This window comes from Pan paniscus, chromosome 20 (genome assembly GCF_029289425.2).
Source record: "Pan paniscus chromosome 20, NHGRI_mPanPan1-v2.0_pri, whole genome shotgun sequence".
Classification (NCBI taxonomy): Eukaryota; Metazoa; Chordata; class Mammalia; order Primates; family Hominidae; genus Pan; species Pan paniscus.
Window position 1 is genome coordinate 6671695 of NC_073269.2, and position 20299 is coordinate 6691993.

The window sequence follows — 20299 nt, forward strand, 5'->3', positions numbered from 1 at the left end:
CGCTGGGGTGGGCTGTGTGTCCCAGGTGTGAGCTGTGTCTCAGTTATGCGTTGTGCCTGTCCCAGGTGTGAACTGAGCATGTCCCTGGGGTGAGCTGTGCTCTCACGAGAGCCCTGCCTGCCTCTGTGGTCAGCTCTGGTGCCCAGGGCTTGGTTTTAGTGTCAGCTGGGTGTGACGTGTGTGTCTCGGGTGTGAGCTGTGTGTGTCCCAGATGTGAGTTCTGTGTTCTGGGTGTGAGCTGTGTCCTGGGTGTGAGCTGTGTGTTCCAGTGTGAGCTGAGTGTGTCCTGGGTGTGAGCTGTATCCCGGGTGTGAGCTGTGTGTTCCACTGTGAGCTGTGCTTGTATCAGGTGTGAGCTGAGTGTGTCCTGGGTATGAGCTGTGTCCCGGGTGTGAGCTCTGTGTTCCGGGTGTGAGCTGTGTGTCCTGGGTGTGAGCTGTGTGTTCCGGGTGTGAGCTGAGTGTGTCCTGGGTGTGAGCTGTGTGTCCCAGGTGTGAGCTGTGTTTCCCGGGTGTAAGCTGTGTGTCCCGGGTGTGAGCTGTGTGTTCTGGGTGTGAGCTGTGCCTGTCCCGGGTGTGAGCTGTGTGTGTCCTAGGTGTGAGCTGTGTGTCCCGGGTGTAAGCTGTGTGTGTCCTGGGTGTGAGCTGTGTGTCCCGGGTGTGAGTTGCGCCTGTCCCGGGTGTGAGCTTTGCTCTCACGAGAGCCCTGCCTGCCCCTGTGGTCAGCTCTGGTGCCCCGGGTCTGGTTTTAGTGTCGGCTGGGTGTGAGGTGTGTTGCACCTGTGTGATTGGGTTCCAGGTGTGAGTGTGTCTCTGGGTGTGGGGTGTAGGATGGCCAGGTGTGAACAATGCAGACTTTCTGCGCACCCTCCCCTTGGGGCTGTGGGGCCCTTTGTGGGACCCGGGTGTCCACCGTCTCCACGATGCGATCTGTGTACAAAGGGCTGGGGGAGCGGAAGCCCAGGGCTTGGGGGCAGCAGTCTTGTGCCTCCTTGGTGTGAATTGCGGGCCCTGAGGATCCTGGGGTCTCTGAGCGCCCCCAGCCACTCCGGGTTGGTAGACGGGAGCCCATCCCCCCATCCTTGCAGCCCGCACCCCCACCCCCCAGCTCAGCCACCATAGCAGGGACAGGAAGACGGGTTGAAATCTTTAGAAAACGCTTGAGAAACTGCAAAAAAGACGCATGCTGATGAAAAACAGTCCTGCGGTTGGGCGTCTACAAAAAAAGGGGAAGTTCTGCCTGGGGAGCGCCGTGCAGCCGCCCCCTTCCCCTCCGGAAAATGCATAGGTGGACACGCGAGGGACCGGCCCGCGGGGGAGGGGAGGGGAGGGTCCGCCCTGGGGACCCCTCAGATCATCTTCATGTTGAACTTGCGCGCACCTCCCTGGCCCGCCGCGGCGGCCGGCCCATCCACCTTGCGGAAGGAGTACTCCACCGAGAAGTTGTTTTTGTGCTGCCCGCGGCCGCGGCTCCACACGAACAGCAGCACGAAGCAGAAGAGGACCACGCCCAGGAAGGTGATGCAGCCCATGGCGGTGGACACCAGGATGGTGGTGAGGTCGAGCGGCGCGCGCAGGGCCGCCAGCGTCTCGTTGTGGGCCTCGCCCGGGGTCCGGTTGGCGGCCGGCTCGGGGCGCACGGTCAGCGTGGCGAAGTAGGTGTCGTTGCCGCCCGCGTTGCTGGCCACGCACGTGTAGGTGCCGCTGTCCTGCGGCCGCGCGTCCTGGATCTCCAGCGTCCCCCCGGGGAGCACGCGCGCCCGGCCCGCGCTGGTGGCTGTCACCGGCCGGTGCTGGGGGGTCACCCAGGCCACGGTGGGCGCCGGCTCGCCCTCGGCGCGGCAGAGGAAGCGGACGTCTTCGCCCGCGGTGGCCGTGACGCGCTGCAGCCGCCGCTCCCGGATCTTGGGTTTGCGGCACACGAAGTACTCGAACAGCACGGAGTCCGGCAGGTTTCGCAGCGCGTCGCCGCGCACCTCGGCCGGGGTGGCGCAGGCCGGCAGCCGCCCGTCGAAGTTGAGGGTCTTGCGACGCTGCACGATCCACAGCAGGCGACAGTCGCAGGCCAGCGGGTTCCCGTCCACGCGCAGCGTCTCTAGCGTGTTCACCGAGTGGAAGGTGCTCTCCTCCAACGTGGAGAGCAGGTTGTTGGAGAGGTTGAGCAGGCGGATCTGGCGCAGGCCCAGGAAGGCCTGCGGCTCCACCACAGCCAGCAGGGCCCCGGCCAGGTGCAGCTCGCGCAGGCGGACCAGGTCCCGGAACGACCCCCGCGGCACCGTGCTGATGGGGTTGTGCGACAGATTGAGGCAGGTGAGGTGCGCCTGGTGCCGCAGCGCGGCGGCCGGCACGGCGGTGATGTTGGTGTGGGTGACCGACAGCGAGGTCAGGTTCAGGCCCCGCAGGCTGCCCGCCGCCACCTCCTCCAGCAGCGGCCAGTTGTCAATCTCCAGGTGCAGCAGCCCGGGCAGCCTGCGGAAGTTCTGGTCCTCCAGGGAGGCGATGGCCAGGTGGCGCAGCCGCAGGGCGCCCAGGCTGCGCAGATGGCCCAGCGACTCCCCGGACAGAGCCGTGAGGTTGCAGCGCTCCAGGGTCAGCTCCTCCAGGGCCAGCAGCCCCGCGAAGGCGCGGCGCGAGACGAACACCAGGTCGTTGTCGCCCACTTCCAGCCGGCGCAGGCTGTGCAGGTCCTGGAAAGTGTAGTCCAGCAGAATTACCAGCTTGTTCTCGCTCAGGTCCAGCAGCGTGAGGTTGTCCAGGCGCGTGAAGACCCCGGGCGGGATGAGCTTCAGCTGGTTGCCACGGAGACGCAGGACGCGCAGGCGCGGCAGGTTGGCGAAGGCGCCGGGCTCCACGTGCGCGATGGCGTTCTCGCTCAGGTCCAGCTCCTCCAGCGCGGGCAGCGCGGCCAGGTCGCCCGGGTTCAGGCAGCGGATGCGGTTGCGGCTGAGCTCCAGCAGGCGCGTCTCGGCCGGGATGCCGTCGGGCACGGCGGTCAGGCGGCGGCGCGTGCAGGCCACGGCGCGGGTCTGCGCGGTGCACTCGCAGCGGGCCGGGCAGCCTCCAGCCGGGGGCGGCGCCGCGGGCAGCAGGAGCAGGGGCAGGCTCAGGACGCACAGCCAGCAGGTCATGGTGCGGAGCGTGGGCCTAGGGCCGCGCCACCATCCTCCTGCGCACCTGCGGGCGGGCGGGGAGCGGGCAGCGTTAGCACCGTTAGCACCGAGCCCCCCTCCGCGGCGCCTCTGCCCCCCTAGCCCGCCCCTAACCCGTCCCAGTACGGCGGCTCGCTCCTGTAAGCCCAGCATTTTGGGAGGCTGAGATGGGAGAATTGCTTGAGTTCAAGAGTTGGAGACTAGCCTGCACAACATAGCAAGACTCCCATCTCTACAAAAAAATAAAAGATGAGCCGCATGTGGTGGTGTAGGCCTGTGGTCCCAGCTACTCAGGAGGCTGAGGCAGGAGGATTGCTTGGGCCCAGGAGGTGGAGGCTGCAGTGAGCTATGCTTGTGCCACTGCACTCCAGCCTGGGCAACACGGTGAGACCCCTGTCTCTAAAAAAAAAAAAAAAAAAAAAAAAAAATTAAAAATTAGCTGGTTTTCAAGTAATTGTGAAATATTGAAAAGTTTACCCAGGCATGGTGGCCTGCACCTGTGGTCCCAGCTACTCAGGAGGCTGAGCCAGGAGGATTGCTTGAGCCCAGGGGGTTGAGGCCACAGTGAGCTGTGATCGTGCCACTGCACTCCAGCCTGGGAGATAGAGCAAAAAACCCTGTCTCAAAAAAAAAAAAAAAAAAAAAAAAAAAAAAAAAAGCAGCATTGATCCACCGTGTGGCTGCGATTCCAGTCTCCTGGGTTTTTTTGTTTTGTTTTGTTTGTGTTTGTTTGTCTGTTTGAGATGGAGGCTCACTCTGTCATCCAGGCTGGAGTGCAGTGGCTTGATCTCGGCTCACTGAAACCTCCACCTCCCGGGTTCAAGCAATTCTCCTGCCTCAGCCTCCTGAGTAGCTGGGATTACAGGTGCCCGCCACCACATCCGGCTAATTTTTGTATTTTTAGTAGAGACGGGGTTTTACCATATTGGCCAGGTTGGTCTCAAACTCCTGACCTCAGGTGATCCACCTGCCTCGGCCTCCCAAAGTGCTGGGATTACAGGTGTGAGCCACCGCACCCACCCGCTCCTGGGTGTCTTTGCATAAGAGAATGGAACACACAGCACACGGAAAACCTGGGAACATTCACAGCCGCATCTGTAACAGCCAAACAGTGGAAAAGGCTGGAATGTGCACCAAGGAATGGATGGGTCAGCACCGTGCAGCCACCCACACACGAACACGACTCAGCCATGAAAAGGAGTGAGGCTCTGACCCAGGCCACGGTGGGGATGCACCTTGAGGACGCCATGCTCAGTGAGAGACGCGACACAAAAGGCCACACTGTATGACCCCATTTCTTTCTTTCTTTTTTTTTGAGACGGAGTCTCGCTGTCACCCAGGCTGGAGTGCAGTGGCACAATCTCAGCTCACTGCAAGCTCTGCCTCCCGGGTTCACGCCATTCTCCTGCCTCAGCCTCCCAAGTAGCTGGGGCTACAGGTGCCCGCCACCACGCCCGGCTAATTTTTTGTGTTTTTAGTAGAGACGGGGTTTCACCATGTTAGCCAGGATGGTCTCGATCTCCTGACCTCGTGATCCGCCCTCCTTGGCCTCCCAAAGTGCTGGGATTACAGGAGTGAGCCACCGCGCCTGGCCTTTTTTTTTTTTTTGGAGACGGAGTCTCACTCTGGCCCAGGCTGGAATGCAGTGGTGTGATCTCAGCTCACTGCAAGCTCCCCCTCCCCAGGGTTTAAGTGATTCTCCTGCCTCAGCCTCCTGAGTAGCTGGGATTACAGGCACCCGCCACCATGCCCAGCTAATGTTTGTAGTTTTAGTAGAGATGGGGTTTTGCCATGTTGGCCAGGCTGGTCTTGAACTCCTGACCTCAGGTAATCCGCCGGCCTTGGCCTCCCAAAGTGCTGGGATTACAGGTGTGAGCCACCGCGCCCGTCCGTGTGATCTCATTTCTATGAAATGTCCAGGACAGGCCCATCCACAGACAGGGAGATGACATTTGATCTCAGACCCTGTTGTAGGTGGAACTGTGTTCCCGCAAATGTTCAAGGCCGGGTGCGGTGGCTCATGCCTGTAAATCCAGCATTTTGGGAGGCCGAGGTGGGTGGATCACCTGAGGTCAGGAGTTCGAGACCAGCCTGGGCAACATGGGGAAACCCCGTCTCAACTAAAAATACAAAAGTTAGCCTGGCGTGGTGGTGTGCGTCTATAGTCCTAACTAGGGGAATGTGGGGTGGGAGGATCACTTGATCCCAGGAGTTGAGGCTTCAGTGAGCTGTGATCGTGCCACCGCACTCTAGCCACTGGGCAACAGAGTGAGACTGTCTCAAGGGAAAAAAAAGGTATGTTCATGTCCTGCCCTCCGTGCCTGCTGTGCACGGGACCTCATTTGGAATCAGGGTCTTTACAGATGTGCGCAGGGCTAGATGAGACTGCGGTGGATTACAGTGAGCCTTTTCCAACGACTCCTGTCCTTACAACAAGAGGGAGACTTGGACACACACCTAGCCCCATACAGGGGAAATAGAGCCGTGTGAAGACGGAGGCAGAGGCTAGGGTGACACAGCCACAAGCCAGGGATTGCTGAGAGCCCCAGGAAGCTGGGAGAGGCAGGAAGGACGCGCCCCGGGAGCTTCCAGAGGGCCCCCGGCCCTGCGGACACCTTGATTTTGGACTTCCGCCTCCGGAGCTGGGAAGGCATATATTTCTGTTGTTTTAAAGCCCCCGGGGTTTGTGGCGCCGTGTTCTGGCAGGAAACAGGCCGACCCAAAAGTTGAACAGAACAGAGCCCATGGTTTTCTGGAGGAAGGGTGTGTGGGCTGGGGGAACAGCCACTGCAGAGGCCCTGAGGTGTGGCCGGAGTCTGGTGAAGCTAAAGGAGAGAGTGGAGGGGGGCGGGGAGCTGGGTTAGGAGGGGCCTCTGGGTGGGGGGCAGATGACATGGAGCCGTGGTGGCCCAGAGGAACAGGCGCCAATGCTCCGTGGGTCCTGGTAGCTATGCCTCCTGGGCTGTTTCCGTCTCTCCTGGGAGTCTGCTGCACCCCTACCAGCTCTTGGCTGCAGCCGAGATTCTGGGGGCTGGGGTGGCGGGTGGAGGTGGGGTTGGAGGGAGCGGGAGGAAGCAGCCAGAACTACCAGGCGGCATTGCCCAGCTTCTTCTGCTTGGCCGCCTCCCCCGCCAGCCGGCCGGCTATTTTTGGCATCTTGGCAGCTGAGCCCCCCTCGGCATCCCCCCAGGCCCCTTGGCCCAAACCAGGTTGTGCGTCTCCTCACGGTTCCCACTGGCCTTCGATCCTCATTTGCTAAACATCTGCAAAGGCAGTTCCCGCCTCCCCAGTGCCTACGCGAATTTAATCCCAGAGCGAACAGACGCGGGGCCCCGGGAGACTGCTTCATGTCAGAGATGAATCGTACGTAAGTGAGGACAGCGTTTGTATCTTGCAGCTGTAATTCATTAAGATGAGGTCACGCAGGAGCAGGGAGAGCCCTAATTCAATGACTGGCATCCTTATAAGAGGGAAATTTGGACACAGAGACACAGGCGAAGGCCAAGTCACAACACAGGCAGAGACTGGAGTGATTCATCCACAAGTCAAGTGACACCAGGGATGGCCAGCTACCACTGGAAGCTGTAAGAGTCAGAAAGGGTCTCCCCGAAAGCCCCCAAAGGAAGCTGGACCTGCTTGAGCTTCGACTTCCAGACTCCAGAACTGTGAGAGCAGCAGATCCTCTTGCCGGGCGCGGTGGCTCACGCCTGTCATCCCAGCACTTCGGGAGGCTGAGGCGGGTGGATCACTTGAGGTCAGGAGTTCGAGAGCAGCCTAAGCAACATGGAGAAACCCTGTCTCTACTAAAAAATACAAAAACTAGCCGGGCGTGGTGATGGGCGCCTGTAATCCCAGCTCCTTGGGAGGCTGAGGGAGGAGAATCACTTGAACCCAGGAGGCGGAGGTGGCAGTGAGCCGAGATCGTGCCACTGCACTCCAGCCTGGGCGACAAGAGGGGAAACTCCGTCTCAATAAATACATAAATAAATAAGGTGAAACGCCAAACTGAATTCTGGATTTAGGTGGACAGGACACATATGTACAGATGCCAAAACTGGGCATTCACATGCCGCGTGGAACAGCACGGAGTGTGGTGGAAAGGAAAGTGTCGCAGGCGAGAATGTGGTCCCACCGAGAGAAAAGCGAGGGGCCCCTGGTTCCCAGGAGGCCTTGGTCCTCCTGCCCCCAGCTTGGGAACATAGGAAACTCGAGGGAGGGAGGAAGGGAGGGAGCGAGAGAGGGGGCATGCCCCCCTACCCCGGAATCATCCTTAATCCCAACCTGGGCATGTTACAGGGAAGGCAATCCTTCCCTCCCAGCAAGCTCCCTCCCAGCACTGTTTTTCTGGGTCATTCTCTCGCGAGCTGCTGCCCTGCCGACAGCACACTCAGGGGCTGTGTCACAGGAGGGGACAAGAGTGCTAGGGTGGTGATGGCACTTTTTTCTGCCCCCCCACCCTGCACCTCCCTCCTTACTGTCCGCTCCACAGTGTTTACAAAACCACTGGTGAAAACCTGCCCACAGCCCAGGTGTGGCGGCTCACACCTGTAATCCCAGCCCACAGGCCGGGTGCGGTGGTTCACGCCTGTCATCCCAGAACTTTGGGAGACCAAGGCGGGGGGATCACTGGAGCCCAGGAGGTCCAGGATGCAGTGAGCTGAGATCGCGCCGCTGGACTCTAGCTTGGGCAACAGAGCGAGACTCTGTCTTTTGGTTCTTTTTTTTTGAGACAGGGTCTCACTCTGTCGCCTGGGCTGGAATGCAATGGCATGATCTCAGCTCACTGCAACCTCCACCTCCTGGGTTCAGGTGATTATCCTGCCTCAGCCTCCCAAGTAGCTGGGGTTACAGGTGCCCACTACCACACCCGGCTAATTTTTGTATTTTTAGTAGAGACGGGGTTTCACCATGTGGGCCAGGTTGGTTTCGAACTCCTGACTTCAAATGATCCACCCGCCTCGGCCTCTCAAAGTGCTGGGATTACAGGTGTGAGCCACCGTGCCCGGCTGCAAGACCCTGTTTTTAAAAAAGAAGAATAGGCCGGGCACGGTGGCTCACACCTGTAATCCCAGCACTTTGGGAGGCCGAGGTGGGCGGATCACGAGGTCAGGAGATCGAGACCATCCTGGCTAACATGGTGAAACCCCGTCTCTACTAAAAAAACATACAAAAAATTAGCTGGGCGTGGTGGCGGGCGCCTGTAGTCCCAGCTACTCAGGAGGCTGAGGCAGGAGAATGGCGTGAACCCGGGAGGCGGAGCTTGCAGCGAGCCGAGATCGCGCCACTGCACTCCAACCTGGGCGACAGAGCAAGACTCTGTCTCAAAAAAAAAAAAAAAAAAAAGAAGAAGAATAAAGTAAACCTACCCACGGCTCTCAGGCGAGAAACATCCATCTGTTGGCCTGCAAGACCCTGCAGCAAGCAGCCCTCGCCCCCACCCTAGCCTCATCTAGATACTGCAAAAGCTCTTTCCTCTCAGTGCAGACCCCTCACCCTGCTCTGCTCCCCCAGGACCCGGGCATGCACCCTCCCTCCCCTTTTTTCTTTTTTTTTCTGAGACAGAGTCTCGCTCTGTCGCCCAGGCTGGAGTGCAGTGGCATGATCTCTGTTCACTGCAAACTCCGCCTCCCGGGTTCAAGCCATTCTCCTGCTTCAGCCTCCCGAGGAGCTGGGACTACAGGCGCCCGCCACCACGCCCGGCTAATTTTTGTATTTTTAGTAGAGACGGGATTTCACCACACTGGCCAGGATGGTCTCGATCTCCTGACCTCGTGATCCGCCTGCCTCAGCTTCCCAAAGTGCTGGGATTACAGGCATAAGCCACCGCACCCGGCCTTTTTTTTTTTTTTTTTTGAGATGGACCTTCATTCTTGTTGTCCAGGCTGGAGTGCAATGGCACGATCTCAACTTACTGCAACCTCTGCCTCCCGAGTTTAAGTGATTCTCCTGTCTCAACCTACCAAGTAGCTGGGATTACAGGCATACGCCACCACGCCCAGCTAATTTTTGTATTTTTAGTAGCGATGGGGTTTCACCATGTTAGTCAGGCTGGTCTCAAACTCCTAACCTCAGGTGATCCACCCGCCTCGGCCTCCCAAAGTGCTGGAATTACAGTGTGAGCCACCGCGCCTGGCCTGTTTGTTTTTTGAGACAAGGTCTTGCTCTGTCGCCCAGTCTGGAACGGCAGGATCTCCTGGGAGGCCTTTGCCTTCCAGCTTCGAGCGATTCTCCTGCCTCAGCCTCCTGAGTAGCTGGGACTACAGGCGCCCGCCACCACATCTAGCTTATTTTTGTATTTTTAGTAGAGATGGGGTTTCACTATGTTAGCCAGGCTGGTCTCAAACTCCTGGGCTCAAGTGATCTGCCTGCCTCAGCCTCCTAAAGTGCTGAGATTATAGGTGTGAGCCACTGGGCCTGGTCCATTTTCTAAATTAGAGGTTTCTTTTTAAGTTGGAATTTATTTATTTATTTATTTATTTATTTGGAGACAGGTTCTTGCTCTGTTGCCCAGGTTGGAGTGCAGTGGTGTGATCTCGGCTCACTGCAGCCTCCACCTCCCCAGCTCAAGCGATCCTCCCACCTCAGCCTCTCAAGTAGCTGGGATTATAGGCAAGTGCCAGCACACCTGGTTAATTTTTTCATTTTTTTGTAGAGATAGGGTCTCACTCTATTGCCCAGGGTGGTCTCGAACTCCTGGGCTGAAGTGATCCACCTGCCTTGGCTTCCGAAGGTGCTGGGAACAGAGGCATGAGCCACCGTGCTGGGCCAATAATTTTTTTTTTTTTTTTGACATAGAGTCTTGCTCTGTCATCCAGGCTGGAGTGCAGTGGTGTGATCTCAGCTCACTGCAACCTCTGCCTCCTGGGTTCAAGAGATTCTGCTGTCTCAGCCTCCCGAGTAGCTGGGATTACAAGCACGCACCACCAGGTCTGGCTAATTTTTGTATTTTTAGTAGAGATGGGATTTCACCATGTTGGTCAGGCTGGTCTCGAACTCCTGACCTCGTGATCCGCCCACCTCGGCCTCCCAAAGTGCTGGGATTACAGGTGTGAGCCACTGCGCCCGGCCCAAGAATTTTTTTTTAAAGCAGTTCCCACAGAGCACAGATAAGGGCAAAATCAGGAAGTTTCCTGGAGAGATGACAGGTCTGGAATTGCTAGGTCACAGTCACACTGATCCAGTGGCAGAAGTGCCGGCGGGAGCCCTCAATTCGGATGCGCTGTGTGACCTCTGTTGAGAATCCTACCCTCTCTGGACCTCGCCTGTCACGGTACAGGCACAAGAGCCCTCCGGGGCACCCTCCAAGCTCTGGTTCTATAATTACTCCTGGGATGAGAGCACAGCTGATCCCTCGCGCCCAGCAGGGGCCACTCAAGCTGTGACCTAGTTTTACAACCCTGACTCCCCTACTCGACGGCCTGGCCCTGTCATTTCCTCTGCAGGGTGCTGCGGGGGAGGCAGGAGGGGGGATCTGGCAGCTGGATTCGGGCTTCTGACATGTCCCCTAAGGGTCTGGTGTTCCCCAACTTGGGAGGAAGAACTGGTTCCTGGAGAGGGGACGTGGGAGGCTCGATTCTGTGTACATGGGCTGCATCTGCTCACCATGTGCCCTGAATGCATCCGGTTGTCCTCCCTGGCCTCTTATTTTTTATTTTATTTTATTTTATTTTTGAGATGGAGTCTCGCTCTGTCGCCCAGGCTGGAGTGCAGTGGTGCGATCTCGGCTCACTGCAAGCTCCGCCTCCCATGTTCAAGCAATTCTCCTGCCTCAGCCTGCCGAGTAGCTGGGACTGCAGGCGCCCACCACTATGCCCGGCTAATTTTTTTGTATTTTTAGTAGAGACGGGGTTTCACCGTGTTAGCCAGGATGGTCTCGATCTCCTGACCTGGTGATCCGCCCGCCTCGGCCTCCCAAAGTGCTGGGATTACAGGCGTGAGCCACTGCGCCCAGGCTTTTTTTTTTTTTTTTTTTTGAGACGGAGTCTTGCTGTGACACCCAGGCTGGAGTGCAGTGGTGCGATCTCGGCTCACTGCAAGCTTCGCCCCTGGGTTCATGCCATTCTCCTGCCTCAGCCTACCAAGTAGCTGGGACTACAGGCGCCTGCCACCTCGCCCGGCTGATTTTTTGTATTTTTAGTAGAGATGGGGTTTCACTGTGTTAGCCAGGATGGTCTCAATCTCCTGACCTCGTGATCCACCGGCCTCGGCCTCCCAAAGTGCTGGGATTACAGGCGTGAACCACCATGCCTGGCCTCTTTTTTATTTTTATTTTTTATTGAGTCGGACTCTCACTCTGTCACCCAGGCTGAGAGTGCAATGGTGCGATCTCCGCTCACTGCAGCCTTCGCCTCCCGGGTTCAAGCGAGTCTCCTGCCTCAGCCTCCTGAGTAGCTGGGATTAAAGGTGCATGCCACCACACCTGGCTCATTTTTATATTTTTAGTAGAGACGGGGTTTCACCCTGTTGGCCAGGCTGGTCTCGAACTCCTGACCTCAGGTGATCCACCTGCCTCAGCCTCCCAAGGTGCTAGGATGACAGGTGTGAGCCACTGCGCCTGGCCCCAGGCTGATTCTTTAGGGGCCTCTGTCCCCTCCCTTGTCCTCATGCTGTGGTCCTGGGGGAAGGCGACACTTTCAGGGCTCTCTATCTCCATCCTCATCGGTCCCTCGGACCACCCCCCTCCCAGGAAGCTGCCACCCACCTGGGGCATTACCTCCCGTCCTCCCAGGATGGAAACACCATCTGCTCACAGATACCTCCTGATGGTGTGTCCCAGCCACCTGAACTGCAGCCCAGGGACCCAGCCCCATCCCTGACCTCTCCCAGGGCGACCCACAGAACCCCAGCGTAACCCCGGCCATGCGGAGCCAACCCCAGCTCCACCCTTCCTCTCCCACAGGCCAGAGTCCTCCCTCGCTCTGGGCCTCCCGCCACTGCCAGGCCTCTGTCCCCCACCCCAAACTCCTCTCCTTCCAGCCGGGCTCCAGTTCGCCCCCAACATTCAACGCGCTCCTCCTGTTCTGGCCTTGGTGTCCCCAGCTGCCGAATGGAACTGGAGTAGGGGGAGGATCAGGCCAGCCCCTGCAAACCGCGGTCCCCCCAGGCTCTGTGAACGTTGGGGCCTGGTCGTTCTCTGGGGTGGGGCCGTCCTGGGCACTGCAGGGTGCTGAGAAGCGTCCCTGGCCTCCACCCACTCCATGCCAGGGACACCCCCTGTCGAGACAACCACAGATGTCCCCAGACTTTACCAAATGTCCCCTGGGAGCAGAATCACCCTGGTTCAGACCCTCTGGGTTAGGGGAGTCCACAGACCCCCAAGAGACTCTGCATCCCACGATCCTCAGCCCTGCTGAGGTCCCAGGAGGCTGCGCACGTTGAAATCCACGCCCTGAGTGGGAGGGAGAGAGGAGGTGAATCCCAGGAGGTGGGGACCCCTGGCTTACACCGTCTGCTGGGTCAGGAGTTGATCCTGGTGTCTGGGGTGAGCAGGGGACAGATTTAGTGTTTTTTTTTTAATTTAAATAATTAATGCAGGTCTCTCTTTCTTGGCCCCATGGACATCTTATGTGGATGATTCTGTCTTGGGCACTGCAGGGTGCTGAGCAGCATCCCTGGCCTCTACCCACTCCAAGCCAGGAGCACCCCCTTCCCAGTCGTGACAGACACAAATGTCCCTGGACACGGCCCAGAGTCCCCCGCGGGGCAGAACCTCCCTGAGTGGGTCCTTGCTGTAGAGGACGCTGGCACACAGTGCGCCTCCAGTTCATGCCCCAGGAGGAGCCAGGGTGATTCAGCCTGTTTTACACGGGGAGGCGGAGACCCAGAGACAGACGGCGACGTGCTCAGGGCCACACAGCAGAGAGGAAGCAGGTACAAGACGCGACCCCGGGGCTGGGTGGGGTGGCTCCTGCCTGTAATCCCAGCACTTTGGGAGGCCGAGGAGGGTGGATCACAAGTTCAAGAGATGGAGACCATCCTGGTTAACATGGTGAAACCCCGTCTCTACTAAAAAATACAAAAAATTAGCCGGGCGTGGTGGCGGGCACCTGTAGTCCCAGCTACTTGGGAGGCTGAGGCAGGAGAATGGCGTGAACCCGGGAGGTGGAGGTTGCAGTGAGCTGAGATCGCACCACTGCACTCCAGCCTGGGCAACAGAGCGAGACTCCATCTCAAAAAAAAAAAAAAAAAAAAGGAAAATAAAAGAAAATGTACCAGTTGCCCTTCGATGAACTGGAAACACAACAGAGAACAGAGGCCAGAAAGTCCCTGTTCTTTTATTTTTATTTATTTATTTGTGGGTAGTTTATTTTATTTATTTTTTTTTTTTGAGACAGTCTCACTCTGTCATCCAGGCTGGAGTGCAATGGTTCAATCTAGGCTCACTGCAACCTCTGCCTCTCGGGTTAAAGCGATTCTCCTGCCTCAGTCTCCTGAGTAGCTGGGATTACAGACATGCGCCACTACGCCCAGCTAATTTTTGGATTTTTAGTAGAGACAGGGTTTTGCCATGTTGCCCAGGATGGTCTCGAACTCCTGACCTCAGGTGATCAGCCCGCCCCAGCCTCCCAAAGTGCTGGGATGACAGGCCCTGAGCCACCGTGCCGGGCCCCCTGTCCTTAAGGAGCTTACATTCTGGTGCGGGTGACACCGTGAAATCAGTGTACGGGACATCAGCTGGTAATAAACGTCACGGAGGTGAGAACAGCTGTGTCCTCGGGTGACGTCACCTCCTCGGCTCTGCGCCCCGCCGTCCACAGGCGCGAAGCCGGAGCTGGGGTTGGCGACCGAGAACCTTCCTGCCTCCCCTCCCCAGCAAGGGGCACGTCCCACCAGGCCCGGACTGCCCGTCTGCCCCTGCAGGGCCCCTCGCTCTGGTGGCGGGTTCGGTGAGCTCTGCTGCCCGGTCTCGGGAGTCTGGGGGAGCGCGGCGTCGACCCCTGTGGAGGGAGGACTCGTGTTTCAAGGACAGAGCCTCATTACCATGCACGACCAGCCGCAGCTGAGGCCGCAGAGGCCTTTGGCAGGGGGGCCGGGACGGCGGCAGGGACGGGCGTTGGCGGTGGTGGACGGGAGTGGGGGTGGTCCGTGTGCTGGCCCCCGCCATGCGATCGCACCCCAGGACTCTCCTCCTCTTCCTAAGCCCCAGCATGTGCCTGGTGCTGCGCGGGTGCTGGAGGCACAGCGGCTTCCACGCAGAAGCCCGCAGCACCACAGCCTGTGCGCGGCGCATCCACGCCCTGTTACAAATGTTCCATTCAACGCCTTCTAGCACATTCACAGATCGTCCGCCCGCACCTCTAGTTCCAGAACATTCCATCACCCCCAAAAGGAAGCCCCGTCCCCTTCAGCAGTCACTCCCAGCCCCTCCCCAGCCCGGACCCCCACGCATCTGCTTCCTGTCTCTGCGAATTGGCCCGTCTGGACATCTCGCATCAATGCAATCGGACCGGCTGTGGCCCCCAGGGACTGGCGTCTTTCCCCCAGCGTCAAGGTGGGGGCACAAACAGGTGAGAATCGTGCAGCCCAGCTAATGAGCAGATTGTCTGAAAAAAGCGCTGAGGAGCGGAGCTAGCAGGGAGCTGTGGGGGGGTCTGTTCCGGGCTGTGGCTGTGTTCGACGGGCCCAGGGAAGACCCTGTCTGAGCTGAGACCTGGATGGGGAGCCGGGGTCAGCAGGGTACAGCTAGGCGAGGGGCGAGGCTGGCCGGGGGTGTGTCTGCGCTTGCGGGGGTGGGAGCCCTAGCTGGCAACGGCAAAACCACACGGGGCACTGAACCCCCAGGGAGGTGTCCGGACTTGCGTCCACAGGCAATGGGGAGCCATGGGAGGATATGGAGCAAGAGCATGGCGAGATCTGGGTTGCAGTTGGAAGGCGCGTCCAGCTCTGCGTGGTCCGACCCCAGGTTGCCCTGCCTCACCCAAACCTGGCAAGTCCTGACTCTCGGCTGTACCTCCATCTCCAGAGAGCAGGGCACTATTATCTCCCTCTCCACCCGGTTACCCACACGCAGAGCTGTGGCCGATGATGGAGCATGGGGAGGCTGAACTGGACACCAGGTGCTGAATCAATGGCCCCTTGTCCACTCCAGAGCCAGGGCAAGAACTCACGGGTCCTCACCTGAATCGGCCACTGACCGCCTTGGGCAGAGACATCGAAGTCTCTGAGCCTCAGTTTCCTCTTCTGCAAAAGGGAACTGCAGGGTTCCCAGTCACTTCCCTGGGCTGAGCGAGTGAGAAGTCAGGCAAGGAGGTTCCTTCCGGGGAAGTCTCCACTGGGTGCCGGCTGGGGTCAGGAGCCCAGAGTCCTAGGCCCTGGTCTGCTCCTGGCCATGTGTTCACCTCATTCATTCATTCAACAAACATTCATTCAACAAGCATTCATTCATTCATTCAACAAGCACTTAAAAACAATGCCTGTGTGCCAGGCACTGGTTTTAAGAGAAACAGCAGTGAACAAAACAGACAAATCCCTGCTTTCTGTCTATGGGCAAGAAACAGAAGGAACAAGTAAAGCCGACTGTCACACGGCAGGCCATGGTATGGGAAAAAATAAACAGGGAAGGGGGGCCTGGGGTTGGCAGAATGGGGTTGGCAGAATGAAGGCCTCCCCACAGCCAGCCGGTTCTAATCCCCGGAACTGCAGATAAGGCCACCCTTCCATGGAAAAAGGGCCTCTGCAGATGGGATTAAGTAAGAATTGTGAGATCAGGAGATCATCCCGGATCATCCAGAGGCCCAACATCCTCACAGGGTCCTCACGAGAGGAGGCGGGAGGGTGAAAGTCAGAGACTGGAAGAGGCTGCGCTGAGGCTATGAAGGGATAGGGTGGGGCCCTGAGCCAAGGGATGCGGGTGCCTCTGGGCAATGGGAAAGATGGGAACCGGATTTTCGCCTGGAATGCGCAGCAAGAGGGCCCAGCCTTGGCCATGTCCTGTTTTTTTTTTTTTTTTTTTTTTTTTTGAGACAGAGTCTCGCTCTGTCACTCAGGCTGGTGCGATCTTGGCTCACTGCAACCTCTGCCTCCCAGGTTCAAGTGATTCTCCTGTCTCAGCCTCCCGAGAAGCTGGAACTACAGGCACGAGCCACCACGTCCGGCTAATTTTTTGTATTTTTAGTAGAGATGGGGTTTCACCATGTTGGCCAGGCTGGTCTCGAACTCCTGACCTCCAGTGATCTGCCTGCCTCGGCCTTCCAAAATGCTGGGACTACAAGCGTGAGCCACCACACCCAGCCTCATGCCCTGGTTTTACGCCAGTGAGGCCCATTTTGGACTCTGGCCTCCAGAACGGTGCAATAATAAATGTGTGTGGTTCCCAGCCACTGCTGTCACAGCCGCCAGAACTCATCAGGGTCATTGCAGTCTTGAAGAGGGAGGTCGCTCGAGGCCTCCCGGATCTGTGCACCTGCCTTCTGGGGCGTGGAAGGCAGGGGACATTGACCTCTCCTTGGGGTCTGAGATCTGCACCAACCACGGTGCAGGCACCAGCCTTGAGGACCCCCTCCCCAAAACTGTCCCCCACGGCAGGACCTGGGCAAGGGAGGCCTCTCTTCCCTGTACCCCCAGCTGTCCTTAGATATGGATCCTGGACTAATGGTCCTCAAAGCTCTTAGCTCAAGGAGAAGGCAGAGTGTGGCTGTGAGTGGCCGGGGTCCCTCCCTAGAACAGAGGTGGCCCTACCCTCTTGGTGCCTGGTGGCGTGGGCAGCTCCCTCCCTCAGCTCCTGGCTAAGCCCCCGGCCCTTCCAATCCGTCTCCTCTATTCTGAGCAGGGCTCTTCCCCTCGGCCCTCTTGCAAGGTTACCTCAAACACATCCTCCCTCCAGTCCCCGCCCAGGGCAAGGGATGCTGACATCTCCCTTGGGAAAGGCCCTCTTAGAGGCCGGCCAAACCCAGAGGGGGCAGGGGTGAGAGGTGTGGTAGCGGCCCCCTCTGTCCCCAGGCCCATAGTGACCTCCATCTCCCTCCCTCTGCCCCCCACCACAACCAGGGCGGTGGGAGTAAGGGGAGTGTGCTCTGGATGCCCCGTTTGAGCTTCTAAGACGGATATGGGAGGAGGGGGCCCAGCCCCTCACAGCACGTGGCCCTCCAAGGTCTGCTTTTGGGGACACGCTGCCAGTCCCCCAGGACCCCTGCATCCTCTGTCCTAGATCCAGGCCCTTCCGGGGCTTCATCCATGGCAATTCATTAAGCCCTAATTAACTTCCATCTGCTGTTAGTCCCCGTCAACCCCTCGAGGGGCTGGGGGCCTCCCGACCCACTTTCCTTCCCAGCCTGTACACAGGGGGCCGTGGACTGCCCTCTGCAGGCAGGGCCTCTAGATCTGGAACCAGTTTTGGAGCACCCAGTGTCTACACCGGCCACTTCACCCACTAGCCCAGCCCTGACTAGGGGGAATAATAAAGTTCGTTTTGGAGAGAAGGAGACTGAGGGTCAGAGTGGGCCCCCAGCTCACCGCACAACTTAGCTGCAGACAGTCAGCATTTGAACCTGGATCTGACGCCAGCTCCTACCCACAAAATCCCAGCTCCCCACTAGAGGGTGAAGGGCGCTCTTTGGAGGCCCGAGATTGACATGTGGTGGTGGGCGGCTTGATGGGGCCCACCCGGGGCCAACTTTGCTCGCAGAGTTCTTCAAGAGGCTCTACCTGGTGACGAGGTAGTGACTCAGGGGGCACCGGGGAATGACAGTGCTGTGGGAAGAGACATCAAACTGCCTTCTATTCCCACTCAGCAAGGCACCTTCAGGTCCCGGCTTACCCTGGGGGTGGACGGCTGAGGCTGAGGGAGGCCAGGCAGGGCTGCTGCTGTAACCATCGTGACCTGAGCATCTGTTTTATGGCGGCACCACGCTGCAGCCGAGGTGGGCAGCATCTCATTTAATCCCGTGTGGGGTGGATCTGAGAGAGGGGACGTCATTTGCCGGAAGTCACCGGTGGAGACCAGACAGGCGGGGCAGGGAAGGCTGAGTTGAACCCTCCTAAGCCCCCATCCCACCGCCCCGCTGCCCCCTTCCTGCCACCCCACATCATCGAGATGGGGACAGGAGCTGGGTCTACAGGGGAAGCCCGTGGGTTCTTCCCACTCAGATCCTGTCTCCGACGATGGCTGCTGCTTCGGCTCAGAGAACAGCCAGGGTAAGGCCATGCCGCGGCAGCCCACCCCGCACCAGCCTCCTGATAAAGCCAGCACCACCCTCCCTGAACCTGTTTCCAGCCTGCGTCCTCCACCTGGCCACTCACACCTCACACCTTCTGCATCCTCTCCACGCCACTTCCAGGGAGCCCTCCTGGGTTGCTCTGGTTCTCACAGCTCTGTTGTCCCTGAAGGTTCCCCCCAGCCAAGCCCCAGATCGTCCCTCTGCGAATACCACTGCACAGCAGACGCCCGCTCCCCACCCCCGCCGGAGCAAGGGTGTCTGCAGCCTCGCTGCGTCCATGGTTTAGCCAGGGACCGCTTGCTAAAATGCAGCTTCTGGGGCCGATCGCCTCAGAAGTTCTGACTCCTCAGAACTGGGGGGGCCGGGACACCGGCACCGTTAGGGCCCCAAGCACACGTTGAGAAACCCAGTTACATGGTGGTCTCCAGCGTAAGGACCCGGGGCTTTTCTTGTGCCCGGACCAAGGCACGAGGTGCTGCTCCCCCAAACTTGTTGAATGGGACTCAGGGCCTCCCCTGGCCAGGCCCCAGAGGCCCGGAAGGTGGGGGCACCCACTCAGGGTGCCCAGGCCCACCATTTCTGGTGCTATTCAGACGCCCCCAGAGCAGGGGTACCCAGCCCTATGCCCCCAGGTCCCTCCCCGCCAGGCCGGGCCGTCAGCTCCAGCGATGGAGCAGGCTCCGGTGTGGACCCCAGATACCCTTTGCGTCTTCCAGCTTCGCACCCCCAGGCTGGACCAGACCCGGCTCGGGGGAGACAGGACAGGAAGGCGCGGGCTGCAGGCTCTATTCGGACGTTCCCCACACCCCAGACCCAACCAGTGCCCCCTTCATCTCCTCCTGGAGAGGAGCGCATCCTCCCAGCGTCCCCAGTGCCCCGGTGAGATGCCCACCCGGTTCCCCGCTCCTTGGCGCCCCAGGGGAGGGGCGGGGGGACCCCAGGGTGGGGAGTTCGCCCCCAAAGTTTCCAGGGGGAGCGTCGGGGGCCTGGCAAGGAGCGATGAGCCCGGGAGGGGTGCGCGGGGCAATTTCCCCCGGCTGAGGATGGGGTCGCGGGTTGGGGGCTTTGGGCGGCGGGGCGCAGGGTGCAGGTGAGGGGTCCCCAGGCCTGCGGGCGCGCCCCACGCCGGGCCCCGGCGCGGCCACTCACCTGGGCGGCTCCGCCGCGGACACGGCGCGGGCTGCGGCGCGGGGGCCGCCCGGAGCCGACACGAGCAGCCGCCGCCGCTGCCGCCTCCCGGGCTCCGCCGTGCGCGCCGCCGCCGCGCGCAACCGCCCGCCGGTCTCCTCGGCGCGCCTGGCGGGGGCGCGCGGGGAGTGCGCTGGGCCGCGTGCGCGGCGGCCGGGGCCGCAGGTGTGAGAGGCCACGTGGGCGCAGGTGCGGGGACACTGGGAGGGCGGGTGCAGAACCCCTCCGTGCGCATCCCGGGCGCTTCGTGTCCGAGGACCTCCTGTCCCCACGGCCTGGGTGAGCCTGCGGAGACGGCCGTGCACTAAACGCAGGGGCACCCCAAGTGCAGCAGGTTGTTCTGTGTGGAACCTTCTGGAAGCTACCATCGCCTCCTCTGCCCCCCGTCCCCCACCCCTAGTCCAGGCCGCCACCATCTGCACCTGGACATCTGCCACAGCCCAGCCCAGGCCCATTCCTTATGTGGCCCTCAGAGGAAGCCCCTCATAGGAAGCTTAGCCACTGGGCTCCAGAACCTGCCATGATTCCCTATTGCCGTGAGGGTCCCGTCTGCACCCCACCTAAGCTGGAATTTCTGTTTCTTTCGTCCTTTCTTCCTTTCTTTCTTTCTTTTTTTTTTTTTGAGATGGAGTCTTGCTCTGTTGCCCAGGCTGGAGTACAGCGGTGCCATCTTGGCTCACTGCAACCTCCGCCTCCTGGGTTCAAGCGATTCTCCTGCCTCAGCCTCCCAAGTAGCTGGGATTACAGGCACCCGCCACCACGCCCGGCTAATTTTTGTATTTTTAGTAGAGACGGGTTTTCAGCATGT

General features: G+C 59.5%; 1 protein-coding gene across 2 annotated transcripts; it reads right to left on the reverse strand.

Moving 5' to 3' along the window:
* Window positions 1-1186: 1186 nt before the first annotated feature.
* LINGO3 (leucine rich repeat and Ig domain containing 3) lies at window positions 1187-19550 on the reverse strand. Of its 2 annotated transcripts, XM_055103314.1 has the most exons (3): window positions 19453-19542; window positions 6781-6922; window positions 1187-3173 (listed from the first exon to the last, which is right to left on the reverse strand). In XM_055103314.1, the coding sequence occupies exon 3, from the start codon at window positions 3125-3127 to the stop codon at window positions 1349-1351; it is 1779 nt and encodes a 592-aa protein (XP_054959289.1). In that variant the 5' UTR covers window positions 3128-3173; window positions 6781-6922; window positions 19453-19542; the 3' UTR covers window positions 1187-1348. The 2 variants fall into 2 exon arrangements, with proteins under 2 accessions (XP_054959289.1, XP_034802149.1); XM_034946258.2 differs by lacking the exon at window positions 6781-6922 and having other exon boundaries at window positions 19453-19550.
* Window positions 19551-20299: the final 749 nt, after the last annotated feature.

Bases quoted from the DNA above. Each gene is read 5' to 3' on its own strand.
- LINGO3 (XM_034946258.2), bottom strand. From the start codon at position 3,127: ATGACCTGCTGGCTGTGCGTCCTGAGCCTGCCCCTGCTCCTGCTGCCC.